Source organism: Leucopleurus acutus, assembly GCF_964270905.1.
Source record: "Leucopleurus acutus genome assembly, chromosome: 7".
NCBI lineage: Eukaryota > Metazoa > Chordata > Mammalia > Artiodactyla > Delphinidae > Leucopleurus > Leucopleurus acutus.
The window spans coordinates 11,511,541-11,534,266 of NC_139150.1; the positions used below are offsets into that span (position 1 = coordinate 11,511,541).

A 22,726-nucleotide genomic window follows, 5' to 3' on the forward strand; every position below is an offset into this window, starting at 1 on the left:
TTCCACTGGAGCTGTCCTTAACATCCCTTGGGCCTTCGGGGCAGATTTGGCCCGCAGCTTGTAGATGGATATAATTTCAGGTGCCGAAATGAAATGGCAGGTTTGGTTGGTAAAGACCATTCCTAAGTGGACCTAGTGATATTTGGTCCCTAGTGTCCACTTGCCTCACTGAACAATAAATTATGAAGTCTGTAGCTTTCATGTGTTCAGAAACCTGCAAACATCGTAAAAGAATTTGGCCTTTAACTTCCTTGAGCTGTTCTTTTGTATCTCAAAGAAGTTCCTCTTTCATAGAAAAGAACTCCATCTACCAAACGAATGATTTAATGCATTTGGCTTTAATCCAACATTATCCTAAGGAAATATTCCATAGACTGTTCTCTATGAGTGAAACTCTGTTTCTTCATCTGAGTGAGGAATTATCTTCAGATCATTTACCTGATTTCTGAATAATGTGCTTGTTACATACTTTTGCAGAAATAAATAGCTTTTGTTTTTCTTTTCCAGCATTCTTATTTTACTGTGCCTGACACCAGAGAACTTCCCAGCATCCCTGAGAATGTGAGTACTTGGGCAGGGGTGGATTAAATTTTTATTCCTCTTTGTTTTTTTTTTTACTAATTTTGAAAGAAAATAAAAGGATATATTTTCCCATTATAAAAATAAAGTATTATGAAAGTAAAACCAAATAGAGAATATTTTAAAAATATAGAAAGTATAAAGACAAGGAAAGATCATTATTCATACTTCTCGAAGGTAATCACCTATTAACATGTTGATGTCTCATTGTAGTCTTTTTAGAATGTATTATTTACATAGTTAGAATTACCTATTACATAAACATTTTGCCATTTCATTCACAGTCATTTTTGTTGGCTGCATAATATTCAATTTGCTATGTAGCTTATTTAGCTATTTCCTCGCTGTTGTGAATTTAGGGGTTTTTAGTTTTTGCTGTTGTAAATAAAATGCTTCTATGTAAAGAACTTGCCATATAAAGATTTCTTTATTAGGGTAGATATACTCAAGTAAAATTATGCTCCTACTACATTTCTATATTGACTTTTAAGAAAGTAAAAGTAATTGTGGGTAGAAGTGTGAGGACCCCCATCCCCACCTCTTAAAGACTTAGCAGTGAACTTGAGTCTGAGGGAGCAGAGGGTAATATTTGCCCTCTGAACAAGCCGAATGACGTTATCTAGCCTAGGCTTAAGACGTATTTTCAAAATGTTTTACTCGGATTGTGAATAGTACTACGTAGAATTAAATATAGAATCACCACCACTAAGGCACTTGGTTGCTTTTTAAATTGTGGCAAAATGTACATAATGTAACATTTACTGTTTTAACCGTCTTTAAGTATATATTTCATTGGTAAACACATTCACATTGTTGTGCAACTGTCACCAACATCCATCTCCATTTTTTCATCTTTCCCAACTGAAACTCTGTGGCCATTAAATAACCCTTTAAACAACAACTCATTTCCCTCCTCCTCCCATCATCACCTGGCAACCACTATTCTTTCTGTCTCTATGAATTTGATTACTCTAGGCACCTCATTTAAGTAGAATCATACAATATTTGTCCTTTAGTGTTTGGTGTACTTCACTTAGCATAATGCCTTTGTGGTTCATCCATGTTGTAGCATGTGTCAGAATTTCCTTCTTTTTTTAAGGCTGAATAATATTTCATTATATATACATAACATACTACATTTCATTTATCGGTCGATGGACGCTTGGGTTGCTTCCACCTTTAGGCTATTGTGAATAATGCTGCTTTGAACTTTGGTGTACAGATTGAACTTTGTGTTCAATCCTTTTGATTCTTTTGGGTATGTACTTGATTACTTTTTTAAAGTACTGGAATAAGTCAGGTAATCACATTTAATTAATGAAGTTAGGCTATAGTGTTGTGATTAGGTAACAGTCTTAATAAACTGGGATTGTCGAAGATATTCACAAAGTTTACTATCTATGTGATTAGGCTCTGGTGGAAAATATTGCTTTTTTTGGTTTGACATTAAGTAATAAAAAAATCCACACCACAGTTACCATTTTAACAACAATAGCTAATGTTCATTGAGTACTAGTGCTTGTCAAATAAGGTATTCAATGCTTTACCTGTATTTTCTCATTTACCTCTCGTAATAAGCTTAGGTAGTCAGTACCCTAATTATTATTTTATATAAGGAAACAGAGGTCCTGAAAACTTAAGTAACATATTCAAGGTCCTACAGCACAGAAATGGTAGAACTGGAATTCAAACATTGATCTTTCTGATACTAGAAACTGAGTTCTTATATATTGTGCTACACTTTGAGCCCATAATTTTACCCTTCATCTCTCAAAAAATTCCACTGAAATGATAAGAGAACTATAAAATTAAGGAGAAAAATGTCCACGTAATGGCAGAAGGAGCCACCATGAGCTAGAAAATTTGAGGAATTTCTGCAATGTAAAGGAGATGGTTATTGAGCAGTCAAGAAGGTGTAGACAATGAAGGAACCCAAAAAGAACTGGAAAAGTCCTGCAGAAAGAGCAGAAGCCAGGGCTGTGGCATGGAACATTTATAAAAATTGATTATGGGGCTTCCCTGGTGGCGCAGTGGTTGAGAGTCCGCCTGCTGATGCAGGGTACACAGGTTCGTGCCCCGGTCCGGGAAGATCCCACATGCCGTGGAGCGGCTGGGCCCGTGAGCCATGGCCGCTGAGCCTGAGCGTCCGGAGCCTGTGCTCCGCAATGGGAGAGGCCACAGCAGTGAGAGGCCCGCATACCACAAAAAAAAAAAAAAAAAAAAAAAATTGATTATGTGCTAGATTGCACTGAAGAATTCAAAACAGGAAAACTCAAACTCTTACAGGCCACTGTCTTTTATTACAATGAAATAAACCTAGAAATTAATGATGAATAAAGATTTTTAAAATATTCATCTACTTGAAGGAGTGGTTGGGTCAAAGAAGATAAAACATTGAAATTGGATATTATTTAGATAATAATAATTATCTAATAATTAGTGAGAACACTGAACAACAAAAACCTAACAGATTTGGCCAAAACTACTCTTGTGAAAATTCATAGCTTTGGATGCTTTCATTATAAATAATAACTTTAGAAAATTATGAACTTGACTTGCAATTCAAGAAGCCAGAAGAAGGATAGCGATAAAAAAAATCCAAACTTGAAGAATAAGTTACAATGTAATTAGTTAGAAAATATTGTTAAAGTAAAATTGAAAAATAGACTTTTTAAAAACTATATTTCTAAAAACAACAAAATAATCTTAGACGTATCCAATAAATTTGAAAATTGTGATAATATAAAATTTTCTAGAAAAATGTAACTGATCCAAGTCACCCTAAGAAATAGGAAATATGAGTATAGAATCATAACTTGGAAAGATTAATGGAGTTCTATTGACCTTCTCCACCCCTCGCTGCTATGAATGTGTCAGGTTTAGTTGGTTATATAGGCATGGTAAGGAACAGATATTATTACTGTTTAAACTGTTCCAAGTCATAGGAATGGTATGTATATATGTGTATTATAAGCAGCAAAAGAGGGCTTCCCTGGTGGCGCAGTGGTTGAGAGTCCGCCTGCCGATGAAGGGGACGCGGGTTCGTGCCCCGGTCCGGGAGGATCCCATGTGCTGCGGAGCGGCTAGGCCCATGAGCGATGGCCGCTGGGCCTTCGTGTCTGGAGCCTGTGCTCCGCAACGGGAGAGGCCACAGCAGTAAGAGACCGGCGTACTGCAAAAAAAAAAAAAAAAAAAAAAAAAAAAAGAAGCAAAAGAAAAAATCATTGTAATCCCTGAGAAAGTCATGTTCTGAGTTTTTCTTTTCTTCATTTCTGTGATAGTAGTAGTTTTCAAGTTGTTCTGCCTGGAGCCCTGCCTGAGGTTCTTTGGGACATGGGAAGGACTGAGGGAGCTAAACGGCTGACCCACCAGGGCATGGATGCTTCTGCTTTATTCAGAGCAGGTTCATTTCTATCTACTTAAATTGGGAATTCAGTAATATTTTGTTTGAGATAAAAGGGTTCTTTTGATTTTTTTTTTTTTTAAAGCTTGGAAGCTACATTTTAAAAAACACAATGGGGGAGGATCATATCAATTATATACCTTTATACCTGCTTTTTCTATGACAATGTATTATGAACATTTACCTGTGTTATGAAAAATTCTTTACAAATATCTTTGTTGTAAAAAAAATCAAACAATTCAGAAGTACATATTAAAAAAAGTGAAAGGTCCCACATTACCACCATCCCAGCCCCACCATCCCTCCCCCACCCCAATCCCATTCTCCATCCAGAGTTTGATGAGTGTCATTTCAGACCTTTCTCTATGAATTTACATGTTAAATGTATGAATCCTTGTGTGTTGTAGACATTTTTTTAGACATAAAACAGTACTATTCATACTGTTTGGCAACTTTTTTTTTAATGTACTCTCAAAACTGTTCATATCTTTCATCTATGTTAAGTGATATTTTTATTTAATGGTATTTTATTCTTATGAAAGTAATACATATTAACGGCTTAAACAAACATGTAATATCACATAATTGTTGATGAAGTTTCCACATTTTCCTTTATTCCCCTTCCCCAGAGGCAGCTACCTTCAGGTTTTTAGCAGTTGTAGTATTTCTCTCCATGTGTTTACCTGACATGCTCATATTGCTGTTCTTAATTTTTCTGTTTCAGATAACAGTTATTGACTTTCTCATGGAAGATGAATTTAGGTCTTTTATTACCTCTGATCCCCTCTCCTCCAGAAACACACATATACATAAAGTATCCTTTTCTCACTCACGTTTCCCCTCCCCCATCCTTTCTCTGTCTTCAGGAAAAAATTTAAATCAAAAGTTAATGTTTACATTTCAATGAGCAAGCTGAATCATATGATAGATTATGATAAGTTTTCTTTCTTATACATTTGTCAAATAAGAGTTCCTGGATTTCACATCTTACTGCTTATCTTATTCCTTTATTTTGGTGAAACATTTTCCAGTAGTTTCCTGACAGTGTTGGGGGCAACATGTTTAGACCTTGCATGACTGCGAATGACTTTATTCTACTCTTGATAGGGTTGGGAATTACCCTCAGAGCTTTGAAGACATAGCTCCATTGACTTCTAGATTTCACGTTGCAGCTTAGAAGCCTTGATCCATTCTGATTGCTGGGGTCTTTTTTTGTTTTTATTTTGGGTGGGGTTTTTTTTGGATCCTTTATTTGTCTCTAGTATCTTGAAATTGTACAGTGATTTGCCTTGCTATGGGTCCATTTTCATCTACTGTGCTGGATATTTGGTGGACCCATACAGTCTGAAAATTCATGTCCTTTAGAGCTGGGAAATGTTCTCACATTATTTCTTTGAAAAAATTCTTCTTTATTTTTTTCTCTTTTCTTTCTCTGGGGTCTCTATGGTGGCATGTTAAGCTTCCTAGTGTTGATCCTTTAATTTTCATAACTTTTCTATTTTCCATGTCTCTTTTGGTCTTCTTTCTACTTTCTTCAACTAATCTTTCCACCCTTTTGAATTCTTTACTTCTGCCATCACTGTTAATATCCAAGAGCTTTTTGGTATTGTACAATAGATTATTCATTCTTTAATGGCATCTTGTTTCATGGGTGCAACATTTCTTCTTATTTCTTTGACACTGTTATTCATAAATTAAAAAATTTTTTCTTCTCTTTGCATTGTTTTCTTCCTTAGAGGTCCTCTCTTCTGTTTGTTTTGTTCTGTATCTTTGATTGTAGAGGCCTTTCCTCAAATAGGTGCCCAATCCTATCTGCGTGAGGCCTTAAAAAGCTAATTGGAAGCTCTGTGTTCATGAATGGGGCTTGTTACCTGGTGGGCTTTACTGTAGATCATGGCTTAGAGGCCTGGCTACTGGGGATGAGGGGAGGATTTTAAATGTCAATATCAGAATCTTTTCTTTTGGACTAGTCAGTTTTCTCTTGCCAGTGACTGTAAGCTTCATAACACGTGTTCTGGAAGCTGAGTGGGGTGGTAAGTTATAGGATATGAACATTTAGCATGTATACTTTAAGCTCCCCTCCCATTTTTTGTTTAATTCTTTATCCCCTGTCCTCAGCTGTACCTAGTGTTCCCAAACCTTTCTGGTTACTAGAAAGTAAACAGTTTTTCCTCAGGAGGGGTGCCAAAAGGCCAGTTGACTAGCTGAGTGAGCTGGGAGAGGAGAATCTTGGGATCGAATTACTCTTCTTTTTATCGGCACCCTTCCCCTAGCCTTTAGAGGTGCTTGGTGTCTGCAGTTCCTGAACTTTTTTGGAGTTCTGTGGTGTGAGTTGGGTTGGATGCTTGCTGCCCTGTGCCCCGGGCCCAGCCTTTTCTGGGCTACCAAGTCATTCTTCTTTAGTTTCTCAACTGAAGTTTCGGTTGACACTCTTGATACCTGGAACCAGATCATTCTTTGTTGTGCAGGATCGTTTTGTATGTTGTGGGGTGTTTAACAGCATCCCTGGGCTCTCTCTACCCACTGTAAGATGGTACCCCCCCCCCCAAGCTGTGACAACCAAAAATATCTTCAGACATTGCCAGAAGTCCACTGGGGCGAATGACCCAGGTTGAGAACCATTTATTTAATAACATCTGGCTTCCAAAAAATTGGACATCTCTCTTCCATTATTATCTTTTCTCCTGTTCTTTGAGGTTTACATCTTTTAAAATTATTTCATTGTGACTTTTCCTGGCAGGGGGTGGTGAGGATTGCATGGTATCAGGAGAGAGAAAATATGTATTAAACAAATACATATGTTTAATCCACCATATTTTACTGGAAATCCCCACGTATTTTAACTATGTTTAACCTACTAACAGACATTTAGATTGTCTCTAATGTTTTGCTATTATAACAATGTTATAATAACAATTATTGCCTAGGTTAAGTTCATCTTTCTATTTTTTAATTTTAAGGACTGAGAATTACTCAAGAACTTTAAGGTACCTGAAAGTCCTGACAGTTTCTCAATTTTCAAAACCACAATTACTGAGATTAGAAATAGTGTAGGAAAAAAAATTTTTATCTTCTTCATAACCCCACCTCCAATTCCTGTTTGCACTGTATGCTACCTCCCCTGCCCCCGCCATTAAAAAAAATTTGCATTCCCTCTGCTGGTTTTGCCACTAATGAACCAATTCCCTGTGTATGACCCATTGTCCCCTAAATCTTCCTTTGCAGACCAGTAAAAGGCTGGCCTTGTTTGTTTCTAAGTGAGAATAATAAAAACAATCTGCCAGACTCCTAACATACATGGTTCCATTTAAATCCTTACAGCTATTCTGCGAGAGGTAGACGTGAGCCTCATTTTACATGTGGGGACCCAGGGCTCACAGGCCTGAGGTTATAGCACAAGGTCTGCTTCCAAATGGGGTGTAGTGACCCAGGTTTGTAAGGAACCAAAACATTTTGTTTCCATTATACCCCCCTGCGTCCCTACAGTTGACTTTTGATATTCGTGAGGAATGGAAAAAGGAGAAGAAATGATTTTTCATATTTCAAGTATGAAATGAAGCAGGAAAGCTTTTCCTCTAAGGAGAATCTGAACTTTTGTAGGACCAATTTGTGTGATTTTTGACATAGAATCGCTATTGAGCTCTAGCCACGTTGAAATTTGCATTTTAATCTCTTGGCAGGTTTTCAAGGATTAATTTAAAATGACTAAATTGCTGCATTGCAAATTGAAACAAGCAATAATGAAGGGGTTGTTAATATGATATAGTCTGCTGTAGTGGAAAGAACATGAGTTTTGGAGACAGCCAGACACTGGGCTCCACCACTCTGGGACCTTGGGGTACTTACTTATATTCTCAAGCCTCCTTATCTAATAAAGGAAAGTGGGAGGAACAAGTGAACTATTACATGTAAAGTTCCAAGTTCAATGCCTGGTGCCACAGAGATACTGCTTTTGATGGTCCTTTCTTTCCCTTTGTCCTTCAGCTTTCCTAAAATTCTAGTCTTAACCTCTCGAGTTGTGGCCAAGGGCTAGGGAGCATTACTCCTTGGAGCTTATCTTTTCTTGGTTTTTGCTGACATTTTTGGTTGTGAAGAGCAACACTTTTCATGGAGTGTATGTTTGGCCACAAAAGTCTCTTAGCAGCCACCATTGACTGGAAATGGTACAAGAAATAGAGTCCAGGACTCTAGTGCCTGTCATGTGGGAGATGTTGTGTACACATTTATTGATTATCTCCTCTTAGGGACTTCTGAACTAAGAGAATAAGCAAAGAAAAGGGTAAAAGGACTTTGGGATATGGAACTTGATTCTGTCAGCAGATAATTATATTCTTCTGGACAGCTTCAGAGAAGGGTTAATGTGAGAGAGAGAAAGGAGGTAGTATTGATTGAACACGCACTGTGGATCAGATCAGGTACTATTTGTTATATCATGAAATCTTCACAGCAGCCTTACAGTATGGTTGTTATCCCTGATCTGAAGAGGAGATAGAGCCCAGAGACATGAAGTAAATTACCCCTAGCCACCCAGCCAGTAAATGCTAAACCAGCATTCACGCTCAGGTCAGTCTGATTCCATCACCAAGACGCTGCTGGGTCCTGGGCCTCTGCTCCTTGGCTCCCAGTACCTTCCTAAGAAATCACTCATCCTAAGTGTAAAGTATAGAATTAATTGTGTGACTGTTTTTATCAGTTCTCCTTCCATAAGGACAGGGATCAGATTTTTTCATCACTGCATCTCCGTAATTAGCACTGTACCTAGAACAGAGTAGATATTCAGTACGTCTTTACAGAATGACTGAATGATTGAATGAATGAATGAATTAGCAATGCAGTCACTCTCAGGAGAAGGAAAAATAACAGTTCCTTTCACTTGGCTTTTGGGCCAGTGCGTCTGCAAGATGTTAATGAAAAGCAAATGGAGAAAATTAAGTCTTTCCACTTTCAGATCCCTGTTGAACTTAATTCTCATTATTTCTACAATTTCTGTGTAAAAATATTTTCTTCTTTTTCACTGAAAAACTATCACTATGTAATTGCTCTTCAGGGTTTTTTCTGTCTATCAAGTTAACACATGTAGGAGTGAATTTTATACAGGCAATAATTAAATGAGCATAAATCTTTATAAATTTAAACAGTTGACCTGCATTTTAAAAAAAAGTCACAGATCATGAACAGATATGTATTCATAATTACATTGTAAACTGGCTCTCTAAGGAATTTTTTTAGTGGCCAGGGTTTGAAGTTTACTTTTGATTAATGGATAATCATATAGACCTTCTTTTAGAATATTAAACAAACCTGTCTTAATTATCTGGCCTGTGTCATACCAAGTGGTTAATGATGCGAGGAAAGCATTTAGAACGGACAGTTGCATATAACATTGCCCAGACTCCACTTTGTCAAAAGATGCACCATGATATAGAAAAGATTTATGAACTCATCATGACTTTCAAAAATAAACAAAGTTGAAGTGGTAGTAGAAGACCTATTTTCAAGTACTGAGATTATAGAGAATTCCATTGTTGCTGTTAAGAGTTGTCAGGTAATTGTTTATTCTAATGGTTTTTCCATTCATACAGAGGGATAAAAGTTGACCTCCGGGTAAACTCTGCTTTCTTTCCTATAAGATACTTCTCTGATTTGATTGCTTATGTGAGTTTGTGGGATTCCTTCTCCAACAGATTATTTTAGAATCCAAATTTATAATTTCTTTTTAAGAATCCTACACAACTAAAATGACCTAAATTCTTATTTTAAAAAATTAATTGAGGATTTTAAAGGTTTACATTATGGTAAAATAATCTGAGCAAGAGTTATTTCAGGAAATAAGGCCCATGGACAAAACCAGCCTCTTGCCTTAGAAACCTCCTCCAGACACAGTACAGTAAGTCTTTATCATCTATACTGTGTATAAAGCTGAGAGTGACAAAGACTGATAAAATGACAGACCGTGGGGCGGACTAGCATCTGTTTCGAAGGCTCCAAGGAGTACCCAGCTTAGAGTCAGTTCTTTAGTTTGGGGATTATCTCATTTCCCTAAGGTTCTGAACCTAAGACCCTTTTTCTCTGAGCCCCACTGTATCCCCTCCCTTCCGAGGCCCATTCCACCTCCCATCACCACCCCCACCCCCACCTGCTTCCTCACCCGGGGCGTGGATCGCAGTGAGCCTGAAGTCTCCAGCCACCTGGATCGGCACAGGAGCCAGCAGGGACAACTAAAAGGGAGCAGCCATTATGGGGCTTCTCCTGGGGGAAATGGGGTTTTGCCAAGTGTCTTCCTTTCTTCTTTGTCTGGATTTAGAGCCACAGAGAGTTAGAGCTGGAAGTGTTCTTCCGCGCTGTTGCTTTTGTAGAAATGAAAAGCCTGGAGAGCCTTGTACGTGCCTCTTCTGAAGCTCAACTTTCGGGCTGCTCTTTCTCTGTTAACCAGAGACCTTTCTCGGACTTGAGCCCTGTTCGGCCTGGAAAGTGGTCAGCTTTGTGTCCCTGCTACCCAGCCCTACAGAGTGGGCCCAAATAATAATTACTAGGCATATAGGAGGATGCTCAGAGGCACATAACTATATGTAACTGAAAATATGCTTAAACTCCATGAATAGAAAAGGAACGTTCTTCCTTAAGCCTAAAAACTTACTAGCACTGAGAAAACTGAGCCCTTTTGAGCATGGACACTGGGAAGCAGTCCGTCTAAGCAAGGTTTTCCTTTTTAGCAAGTGAGTCACATGGAGGAGTAATTGTCAGGGAATAAAGAGGGTGGTTATTTAGGCTTCACCATGATGGCATTATAACCCAGGACACAGGGCCTAAGACTAGGTGGACAGCAATACCATGTTTGACAGGATTGATGGTTCTTTAGAAGGAGGAGTGATCCTTCATTAAAAGACTGGACTCTCCCTTTAAAATAAACTTGTTGGGCAAGTGGACAGATGTGGAGCACAGGAACCTGGAAGTCTGGGCCTTGTCCCAGATCCTTCCTGCCCCCTTTCAGAGTCTGATCCATTGTCAAGTCCTGTGATTCCACTTTACAGAGATCTGTGACATTCATATTCAAAGCTTTTATCTGAATAGCTTGTACTCATTCTTTCCCTGAATGTGGCAGTAGCCTGTTAGCTGCTTGCCCTGCCTCCTGCTTGCCCTCTCTTGTGCGTCCTCTACAGGACCTCTAGGAAGATCTTTCCGCAACAGGATAGGACCATCCTGATTCTTCAGCAGCTCCTTGTTACCTCCCTGTTATTATCAAGTCTAGGCTCCCACAGGATCTGAACTCAGCTCCCCTGCCCCAGCACGCTCCCTGCCCTGCACCCTGCCCTTTACTCCACTGACCTGCATAGAGCTGCTCTCTCCCCCTTGCCTCTGGCTGGAACACGCTTCTCCCCCTGTCCCCTAAGTGAACCCCCTGTTGGGAGGCCCAGAGAAGTATCTTCTCCTCTGTCAAGTCTTCCCCAGCCTTCCCCCCATATCCATCTGGCAGAGTTGAATCTTCCCTTCTCAGCCAGCCCTGGCGCATGTCTAGCCTGGATCACAGTTCTTGGCATATGAGGTTTCTGGGTCTAACGCTGCTCCTAGAAAATGGGGATCATGTTTAGTTAATCTCTGCAGGCCTAGCTCCCAGGGTGGTACTAAGCACTTAGTAGGAGTCAAACAGGTGTCTGTTGACTGGCTGATTATAGGAGACAGAAATGGAAGATTGAAGACTTAGTTCCACTGAAGCCAAGTGCTGGGAGAAAGTGGCATACCTGTGTTTTTTAATAAATATAAGCTCACAATGTGTTCTGGCTACAGTCTTAACTTAGGACAACTTGCCATGGAAGCCTTCTCTTCTTATTCCTCGTCCCCTGACCTCTCTGTGAAATGTACACCTGCCTCTGTGTACAGTTCTCCCTGCCCCCCTGCCCCAGTTACCTGAAGAACAAACCACCTATTTCTTTACATTTTAAATGAATGTAGGGACTTCCCTGGTGGCACAGTGGTTAAGACTCCGCACTCCCAATGCAGGGGGCCCGGGTTCGATCCCTGGTCCGGGAACTAGATCCCATATGCATGCCACAACTGAGAGTTTGAATGCTGCAACTAAGGAGCCCGCTTGCTGCAACTAAGACCCAACACAACCAAATAAATAAATAAACAAACAAAAATGAATGTAGCCACTGACACCTTTAAAAGCTCTCCCTCCTCCAGCTACCTTACCTGACTTTGTGAGTCTCCAGTGTCAGTTCTTTTCCTGTGGGCCCTTCATCATTACTAAGTAATTGATCACTTCATCCAACTCAGACCCAAGTTTTCTGAAGTCAAGTGGTCCATTCTTCCTAACATACCACGTTGTCCCCCTTCGAGGCCCTCGTGTTTCTCTTATACCACCCTGTTCACGCCTGAGCTAACGAGCAGTAGTCTTCAGTCAGTTGCTTTCTCCACTCATTGATTCTCTCTTTCATCAAACTGCTAAGATGATGGGGTACATCATTTTACCCAAAGGGATCTCAGTCTGGTGGCAAAAACATACTTGTAACTGAGTGATTATATGATAGAGACAAATTGTCATGGAATCACAAAGGGCAGCTTGACAAATGAGGAGTTGAGGAAGCCTTTCAGGAGAAGGTGACATTTGAGCTGAGTCATGAAAAGTAAATGGGTGTCCTCAAGGAAGAGAAGAGCCTTCTAGGCAGAGGAAACAGAGGAAGTAAAGGCCTGGGGGTGTGAAAAGCATGGCAGGTCTGAGAAATTGAGGGTGGTTGTAGCTTGAGCTACCGGATTCTTAAAGGCAGGGGGAAGGAGGCCCCTCTCTCTGAGGGCTTTTCTTCTGAGATAAGGCTTGATGGGAGCTGCAAGGCTCCCTCCAGGTGTTCCCAAGGTCCGTTCTGCCCCACAGGTGCTGCTGTGGCTGATCGAGGTTTCCAGTCCATTCCCACCCACTCCCACTGCCTAGGCGGGTGGCGTCCCAGAAGGAAAGAGGCAGGGAGGAAGCAGATAAGAAAGACAGCTTCTGTTTAGACACAAATATCTTGGTAATCAGCACAGATGGGATGAGAAATACCAAAAAAAGTACATGACAGTTTAGAGAGAATTTGGTTAAATGTTACATATTTTTAACATACCTGTGTAGAGTTTTTGGACCAAGCACCTGAATCCTTCAGAACCTGGTTGGCCTGGGGGTTATGCCTCAACCAAGTGGTGTTTTTATTTCAGAAATGTTCCCTTTCCCATCCACAAAAGTATCCTTGTGATTTTTTTTTCTCCCACCAAAATAAGGCGCAGGATTTGTCTCTGACGCTGTGTCTCCCTATTTGGACGGCAAGCTGTGTAACATATTTCTACCCAGCGTGAAGCTTCTTGGCAGACTCTTGAGGCCACGTTTTGGTGGCTTCAGAGTTATCTTTGGATCTGTCAAAAGTGCTAATGGGCTTTCTGGCCTTCTTTAAGCTCCTCATTTCTATTTTCTTTTTACTTCCATCCTCTCCTAAAAGAAAAATTCATGTAATTCATCAGCAGTTAAGCATTTTACTGAAATGCTCAGCTGAGGGCCTTGTATTTTTGTTTGCGAGAATAACTCTGCCATGTCACTGTCTTCAGAACAAACCCCACCCTGACTTCATTAGCTCAGCACTCCTCAGTCCACTGGGCCAGAGGTACACTTGTTGACTAATTTATACTGCCTTTCTTGTTTGCTCAGTTTTGTTTTTCAAGTTTGTGTGGCGGTTAGAGCAAGAGTTTGGGGTTCAGGAAACCTGGTTTTGAAACTTGGCCCTGTCCATCTGGGTGACCTTTGGAAGACTGTTTAACCTTCCTGAGCCTCAGTTTTCCCATCTATAAAATGGAGATGATAATGCCTTCCTCAGGGTTGTTGAGAAGATTAGAGAGAACGCAGGTAAAGTACCTATTTTCTGGCCCACAAGGATTACTCAATAAATGGAATAACAATTTTTAACAGAAACACTTTTTCTTTTGCCATACTTTGATCCTGCATGTTCTTTCCAAATACAAGTTTTATCTACTATTTTTAGTGGTGGTTAAAAAAAAGAAAAACAACAACAACAACAACACAGGTTTAAAGACAAACCCACCCAAGACTGAGCAATGCCTTATCCGCTTACTATATGACCTTGGTCAAGTTACTTCTCTGTGCCTCTGTTTTCTTATCTGTATATAGAGATGATAATGTTTGTTCAAGGAGTGGCTTCAAGATGAGTGAAATAATATATATAAAGCTTCATATATTGTAGATATTTAAAAGTATTTAAGAGGGAGAATGTAATGTAAGGGAAAGTATAGGGCTATGGTGTTGCATCTGTGTCCAAAATCTGACTGTACCAGTTACTGAATCTCTCCCAGACTTAGTTTACCTATATGTTGGAAAGAATAATACCTCATTGGATTTTTGTGAAGATTGCTTAAAATTACACGTTTAAGAGTACCTGGTCCAGTGCCTGGGACTTGGTGGGTAGTCAGTATGCAGACCTATTAATTCACTCATGCTTTATTTATAAAGGTCAATAGTTAACCTGGTACTCAAATCAAACAATAATAAATCATAAGTGCTCATTCTTATTCCCAACCCATAATATTGTCAAAAAGCACTTTATGCTACTTTGCATATAAAATCCACCTGGTTTACTTGAATTTATGGGTTATGGATCTTTCATCATTATAAACTGCAACCCCTGGCAATAGCCATCCTTCCCTCTCCAACCCCCTTCATTTTCAGAGGATTATGTTGTATGGCATTGAAAACCTGTAACATTGAAGAAATTAGCATATTCATGTGTATTATTAAAGTCAGGTGGGTATAGAAAAGGTTGCAGAAATGAAACACATTACACTTTTTCTGAAATCTGAAGAGTACCGATCTACAGTACTAATAAAAGGAGTGAAGCGCAGGCTACACACAAAAGCTAGTTTAAAACACTGCTTTGTCACAACTTGCTACTCCTTGTCTTCAATGGCTTTTTCCCCCTTTTGATGAAATACCTGGAAATTGTAGATCTTGGAAATTGCTTTACTTCCAGCCGAGGCATTTTAGAGAATATAAACCGTGGAGGAGGGGACCCCAGCAGTGATGACAGGAGAGGAGCATGCCTGGCCTTTGCAGGTGGGGCCTGTTGGACAGAAGCAGGCTCTGTGCCAGAAGCATTTTGGTCCCTGGGTACTTTCTTTTGCTTAGACGTATGGCACAGTGCATTGGGAAAGTTCTAGGACCCAGAGTCAGAGGATATGAGCTGCGGTCTCATCTTCACTGCTCATTAGGTTTTTTGATCTTGGCATCTCTCTCTTGCCTTGGTTTCCTCATTTTTAAGATTGCAGACTTCTTGTCCAGCTCACCTTTCGGAGCTGACGTGAAGAACAAGCACAGTGCTGCCTGTGACTTCACGTTGCAAACTGTAATCACCACCCAAAGGTGTGATTGCTCAGACTCCTTCATCTCTAAGGTCTCTTCCAACTTTACATTTCATGATTTACATGTGAGTGAGATTTGGCCTCCCAGGGAGCAAGCATAGGACTGGGGAAGAGGGGAGTATACTTTCTGATCATTTTCTGTTTCGGGTGCTTCTGTTAGATTCCGTTTTTAATAAGAACAAAGTAATCCCCAAACCTCCCTTCTTCTTTCTCCTAGAGAAATCTGACAGAGTATTTTGTGGCTGTGGACGTAAACAACATGCTGCATCTCTACGCGAGCATGCTCTGCGAGCGCCGGATCCTCATCATCTGCAGCAAGCTCAGCACTGTGAGTAGACAGTCGAGGCGGGCTTTTGAATTTTATTTTAATTGAAAGATGTATCGGAAAGATTAAAGGAGAGTTTAGAAGAAGGAATCAGCCACAATCCCTTCAGGTAGTAACATGTCATTTTCATTAATTATTCATGTTCCTTCACAGTGTCAATGCACATTTCATTTATTCTTGTAGTTTCACAATCAATTATAAATAGTTTCCCATTTGATCGTGTGTTATGAACACTTTACATATTTCCACATTCTTCCATTATTGTCATTTGTTATATGTCTGTATCATATTCCATTATACTGATGTGTCATCGCTTGCTAAATCTTTTTTCTCTTCATGGCCATTTAGGTAGTTCGTAGTTTAATCCTTTAGTAGCTAACACTGCAGTGAACATCTTTCGGCTGCATTTGACTGATACAGTTTGTATTCTAAGCATTGGGACCACTGGGTCAAAGGACTGAATAAGTGCCATGACTTATGGATGCCAAATTGCTTCCCAAACAGGCTGTGCTTTTTTATAGTGGATGCTGCCAGCTGTGCGTGAGTGTACCATTTGCACTGCAGCCTTGCCAGAATTGTGTGTGTGCTCGTGGACATGTGCTTTAATTTACCTAATAAAATAGGCATAAAATGGTATTGCAGGTTTGCTTTATTTTTAATTTCTTTGGTTAAAGGTAACAACATTTTCCATGCGTTTCCCCCCCCAATTTGCATTTTGTTAATGTCTTTTCTCATTTATCTTATAGGGCTCTTGATTTAAAAAAAATAAATTGGGATGAGCTCTTTTTATATTGTAAAAACTTTTACTATATAATATAAATACTTTCCTTATTCTTTTTATGTTAGTTTTTTTAACTTGCTAAGTATAGGAGTTTATATTTTTCCCAGTATCTATTATGAAAATTCTCAAACACAGAAAACTGAAATCAGTTTGCAGTGAACATCCACGTAATTCCATCTAGATTCTGCCATTAACATATTTCTATGCTTGCTTTGGCACATCTTTATCCATCTATCCATCCCTCATACCATCCATCAAGCCATTTTATTTTTTGATGCATTTCAAAGTAAATCACAGACATCACTATGCTTCCCCTCAATAATTGCGTATGTTTGTTATTAACTAAAGTTCAATATCTGATTACAGTATCTTTTTTTCTTTATGAGGTAAAACTTACATAAAGATATTGACTAGGAGAAGTTGACTGTTTGAGAGGGTAGAAAGACCTTCTTATGGTGGGAATTTCCCTATTGAAGTTCCTATGGATAGAATCATAGGCCTATGATTTACCGATGTGTTTACCTATGAATTCAAGGCACCTAATAATGCAAACTTAGTGAGACCATTAGAGTTTTCTTTATGGTTTTCATTGTAATTTTATTATTTTTTTGGTATTGTTTGCTTGTCAAGAATGCACAATTTTTTTTTTTTAATTTTTTTTTTATGTTTGTGGTATGCGGGCCTCTCACTGTTGTGGCCTCTCCCATTGCGGAGCACAGGCTCCGGACGCGCAGGCTCAGCGGCCATGGCTCACGGGCCCTGCCGCTCCGCAGCATGTGGGATCTTCCCGGACCAGGGCACGAACCCGTGTCCCCTGCATCGGCAGGCGGACGCTCAACCACTGCGCCACCAGGGAAGCCCAAGAATGAACAATTTTTTAATTGCCTGCTAGGTGCTAGGCTTACAATGCATACTAGGTGATAAAAGCATGGCCCTTGCCCTCAAGGGAAAAACAGCCCATAATAGACCTCTTGCTTTGTTTTGCGTTTGGTTTTAAACTCGTAAGTGTAGTTGGTAATCTCAGGGCCTGAACACCCAGACTGAGGTTCAGAATGAGAATATTGTCAACCAGATTTATCATTGCCTCTTTATGAGGCTGGATAGATTAAGAGTACGTTTGAAAGAGTCTAGTCCCTAACCAGTTACTGTTGCTTTGAAGAATTAAACTTAAGTAGAACAAAAGTAGGACATCATAACAGTGGAATTGAATTCCCATGGTGTTTTTGAGCCTTTAATATGTGCCAGGCACTGTGCTAAGCCCTCTTCATCTATTAACTCATTTAATTGTCACTACAACAGTTTGTAGTAGGTTCTGTTATTTCTCCATGTGATAGATAAGGAAGAATGTATCTTCTGCGTGATTTTGTTTAGATAAATGTAGGGGATTAAACACACACAGTTATTTCTGCTCCTTCCCAAAACGAAAATGAAATAAAGGAGTAAATCAACAAGCACAAAGAGCAGATGCAGCAGAAATCTTAGCTATTAAGAAAATGCTGTTATCAATGTTATGCCAACATTCAAAAACTAAGGTGAAATGAACAGAAAAATATAATTTACCAAAATTGAATTAAGAAGAAATATAAAAATTGAATAGGTCATTTAATTTATAGAAATTGAATCAATATATAATTTTTTTTCCCAAAGCACTCAGCCTGGATGGTTTTACAGGTATGTTTAATCAAATATCTCAAGGAACAGGTAATTTCAATCTTAGACAAACTCCTTAAGAGTCTAGAAAAAAGAAGGAACACCCCCTGAGCTTTTCTTGTGACACTTGTATAATTTTGACATTCAACTACACGAAGAGACACTACAAGAAAGAAAAGTTATCAGCCAATCTCACTCAGTAACATAGCTGTAAAAATCTTAAACAAAACAGTAGCAAATACATAAAAAATATAATTCATAATAACTGAGTTGACTTTATTCCAGAAATGTAAGGCTGATAATACTAGAAAATCTGTTACTATAGCTCACCACATTAACATATTGAAAGGGAAAATTCAGATGTTCAATAGAGAAAAAGCATGACCGTGTTCATGAATAGGAAGACTCATTATATTAAAGGTATAAATGATGTATATTATAGGTTACATATAATTCCATTCAAAATCCCAGTAGGATTTTACATAGTACTTGGTAACCTGATTCTAAAATTAATATGGAAAGCCAAAGGGAGAGCCAAGATATACTTGAAGAAAAAGAATGGGTGATGAAGCTTGCTTTACCAGACATCAAGACTTTTTATAGACCTCTAGTAACTAAGATGCTAGTAACGGCATAGGGATACACAAATAGACTGATGGAACGGAATAGAGATTGCAAAAACGGACCATGTGTGGGGGTTCTTCATATACAACAGAGGTGGCATTGTAAAATCTGGGGAACGGATGGACTTTTCAATAATTGATAATCCACATGGGGAAGAAAAGGGAGATAATTTATATCTTACACAACTTGGAAAACTGAATTCCAAATGGATCAAGGACTTAAGTGTCAAAGGCAAAATTTTTAAACTTTAGAAGACAAAATAGGAGAATAAATTTCTGTGATCTTGGAGTAGAAATGGATTCAGTTAAATAATGCAAAATATGCATCATATAAAGGAAAAGATTAAAATTGTGAATTTTGTTCATTAAAAAATACCATTCAGGGGCTTCCCTGGTGGCGCAGTTGTTGAGAATCTGCCTGCTAATGCAGGGGACATGGGTTCGAGCCCTGGTCTGGGAGGATCCCATATGCCGCGGAGCAACTAGGCCCCCAACTAGCAACAGAGCCACAACTACTGAGCCTGCGCATCTGGAGCCTGTGCTCCGCAACGAGAGACCGCTATAGTGAGAGGCCCGCGCACGGCGATGAAGAGTGGCCCCCACTTGCCACAACTAGAGAAAGGCACAGAAATGAAGACCCAACACAGCAAAAATAAATTAATTAATTAATAAACTCCTACCCCCAACATCTTAAAAAAAAAAAAAACCATTCAGAGAATGGAAAGACAAGGCACAGGCTGAGATGAGGTATTTGCTATATATAAAACTGACAGAGGATTAATATCTGAAATATATAAAGAACTACTACAGTAAAAAAAAAAAGCAGAAGACAAATCTATCAATAGAAACATTGGCAAAAAGCACAAATAGGCATTTCACAGAAGAAACCTAAATGGCTAATAAATATATGGAAAGATGCTCAACCACATCAGTAACCACAGAAAAGCAAATTAAAACTACAGTAATTAAAACACTAGGTTTGCAAAAATTAGATGTCTGATAAAGCCAAGTGTTATATTGCAGATGTATTGGAGAATTTCATGTACTACTCTTTGAAGAGTATGTGGCATAGAACTATTTGCATATGCCCAACACTTAGCAGTTCCACTCCTGGGTGGAATTGTGTGTGTGTGTGTGTGCGTGTGTGTGTGTGTGTGTGTGTGTGTGTGTATACATACACATACCTACACACTCTTTTTGGTCATGTATAGTGGGGTACATGTGCAAGCATGTTCATAGCAGCATTGTTTTGGGTTTTGTTTTTTAAACCTGGAAAGAGCCCACATGACCATCAACAGAGAACTCATAAATTGTTGCATAGTCATACAGTAGAACACTGTGTAAGTGAAGATGAACTACACTATCAGCATGGTGGGGTCTCTAATACAGAATTCTGAGTAAAAGAAACAAGCTACAGAAGAATATACAGTATGATTTCATTAATATAAAATTCAAGTAAGAAAAACTAAATGGTATATTATTTAGGGATACATACAAACTACGGAGGGGGGAAATGATTAACAGAAAATTTAGGTAGTAGTTTCCTCAAAGGGAGTGAAAGGAGTATAGTTGGGAAGAGGCATATGTGGGACATCAGAAGTATTATTTTCTGTCTTGAGCTAGGTTAGGGATCAGCAAACCTTTCTGTAAAGGGTCCAGTATTGCAACTACTGGACTCTGACCTTGTAGTCATTATTGCAGCTACTGGACTCTGACCTTGTAATTTACAATCAGTAAACTAGTGAGTGTGACTGTGTTCCAAGAAGCTTTATTTACAAAAATAGGAGGCACATCAGACTTAGCCTTCGGGCTGTAGTTGGCCAACCCTGAACTAGGTGCTGGGTTTTGACATGTTAAGTTTTTCTCCTTTAAATGTCACTTATATGATCTACATACTTTCATATGTATATAGTTTTTAGAATTTTTGAAAAGTTAAAAAAGAAGATACCAAGCCCTTTTTTTTTTTTTTTTTTTTTTTTTTTTTTTTTTTGCGGTACGCGGGCCTCTCACTGTTGTGGCCTCTCCCATTGCGGAGCACAGGCTCCGGACGCGCAGGCTCAGCGACCATGGCTCACGGGCCTAGCCGCTCCGCGGCATGTAGGATCTTCCCGGACCGGGGCACGAACCCGTGTCCCCTGCATCGGCAGGCGGACGCTCAACCACTGCACCACCAGGGAAGCCCAACCAAGCCCTTTTATCATGAAATTTTACAATACAGGGATAGAGACAAAATAGTTCTTGTACAAAGGTTAAGAATCAAACTTGCACAAGATTTTGCAATGGCAATTGTAGAAACCAGAAGATAGTGAAGCAGTGTCTAAACTTCTAAGGGAAAATTATTTCTAACCTGAAATTCTGTCCTTATCTAATGGAAGTGCTCAGGAGAGAGTGGCACCAGCCCCTACCACACCTGTCAGCCTCCTGTCGTCACTAGTCCTCCACTCACCTTCTCTATTGTGGATGTACTGTCCATCCTTTCTAGGCCAGCCACTCCGCTTGTCCACCTGACTTCATTCAACAAATATTTTTTGTGGCACTTTCATAGGTACTGGTGATACAACAGTGAACAAAATAGGCAAAAATCCCTGTCCTCATATGAAGCTTACATTCTAGTATGGTAGATCTTCAATAACTGAGGTGAATTAAATATATGGTACAGGAGCTAGTTCTAAGTACAAGGAGTACAGTAAAGCAGAGGAGGAGAGTGGATAGGGACTGGTGAGGTGACAGGGATTACCGTTTAGATAGATGGCCAAGGAGTGCCTCATAGAGAAAGTAAGACTTCAGCGTCCTTCCTGTTCCCTTACGGAAATTCCTCCAGCACTGAGCTCCTCTCTCCTGCATCATTATTTTTTTCTTCTCTACTGGTACATTCGTAGGCACTTGCTAACACAGTATAGGGTCTCCCAAACTTCAAAACAAAACATCCTTAACCACATTCCTTTTATCCCATTTGTTTTCTTCCTTTTAGAACAAAATTCCTCGAGAGATATTTCTGTTTCCTGTCTAATTCCTCTCCTCTCATTCTTTCCTCTGTCTTGTGTTAGGATTTAGCCCCCACCTCCACTGAAACGGCTTTTGTTCAGTCACCAGTGACCTCATGTCAAATAAAATGAGTTGATATTAATACTTGCAAAACTCTTAGAACAGAGTCTGGCATAAGGTGTATGTGTATGCTTTTGATAAATTATTAACATCTGTAATGGGAAGTCAAATGTTAATGTGTAAAAAATTTTTCATAATAAATTTATTTATTTTTGGCTGCATTGGGTCTTAATTGCTGTCCGCGGCTTTGTCTAGTGGCGGCAGGCGGGGGCTATTCTTTGTTGCAGTGCGCGGACTTCTCATTGCCGTGGCTTCTCTTGTTGCGGAGCACAGGCTCTAGGTGCGCGGGCTTCAGTAGTCGTGGCACACAGGCTTAGTTGCTCCGCGGCATGTGGGATATTCCCGGACCAGGGCCCGAACCCGTGTTCCCTGCATTGGCAGGCAGATTCTTAACCACTGTGCCACCAGGGAAGCCCTAATGTTTAAAATTTTAAATCAAGAAATCATGAGATGGACTGCTATTTGCCAGTAGTATAAGCCTTTAGCAGTTTTTGTTTTGTTTTTCAGACTATAAACACATTACTTTGACTGAAAAAAAATTTTTTTAACAAGCAGTTGACTCTTAACTGAGTTCTGAGTTTTACTAATTGATGGTAGAAATCTCTTTCGGGAAGGGGAGGGGTCTCCTTGTACCTCACATGGGATCATTAGCATCCTGACCAGTTATGTGCAGTTTCTCTGGGGATAAGTAGCTGAGCAGACATCAGGGTTTTTTTGTTGTTGTTGTGTTTTTTTTTTTTGTTTTTTTTCAGACATCAGTTTTATCCAAGCCTCTGGACCCCTTCAATTTCAGAATTAAAAAGTTTTCTAATTGTTGTCTTTTACTTCCTTAATAGTGGCTTTTTATTATCTTCTCGATGAAGGAGAAT

At 39.4% G+C, this 22,726-nt stretch overlaps 1 protein-coding gene across 1 annotated transcript in view; it reads left to right on the plus strand.

Annotated features, from left to right (window-relative positions):
* The window catches only part of DENND1A (DENN domain containing 1A), a 548,251-nt gene that overhangs the window by 291,392 nt on the left and 234,133 nt on the right, over window positions 1–22,726 (plus strand). Inside the window, 2 exon segments of the mRNA XM_082843076.1 lie at window positions 508–561; window positions 15,591–15,701. Of these exon segments, the coding sequence (XP_082699202.1) occupies window positions 508–561; window positions 15,591–15,701 (165 nt within the window).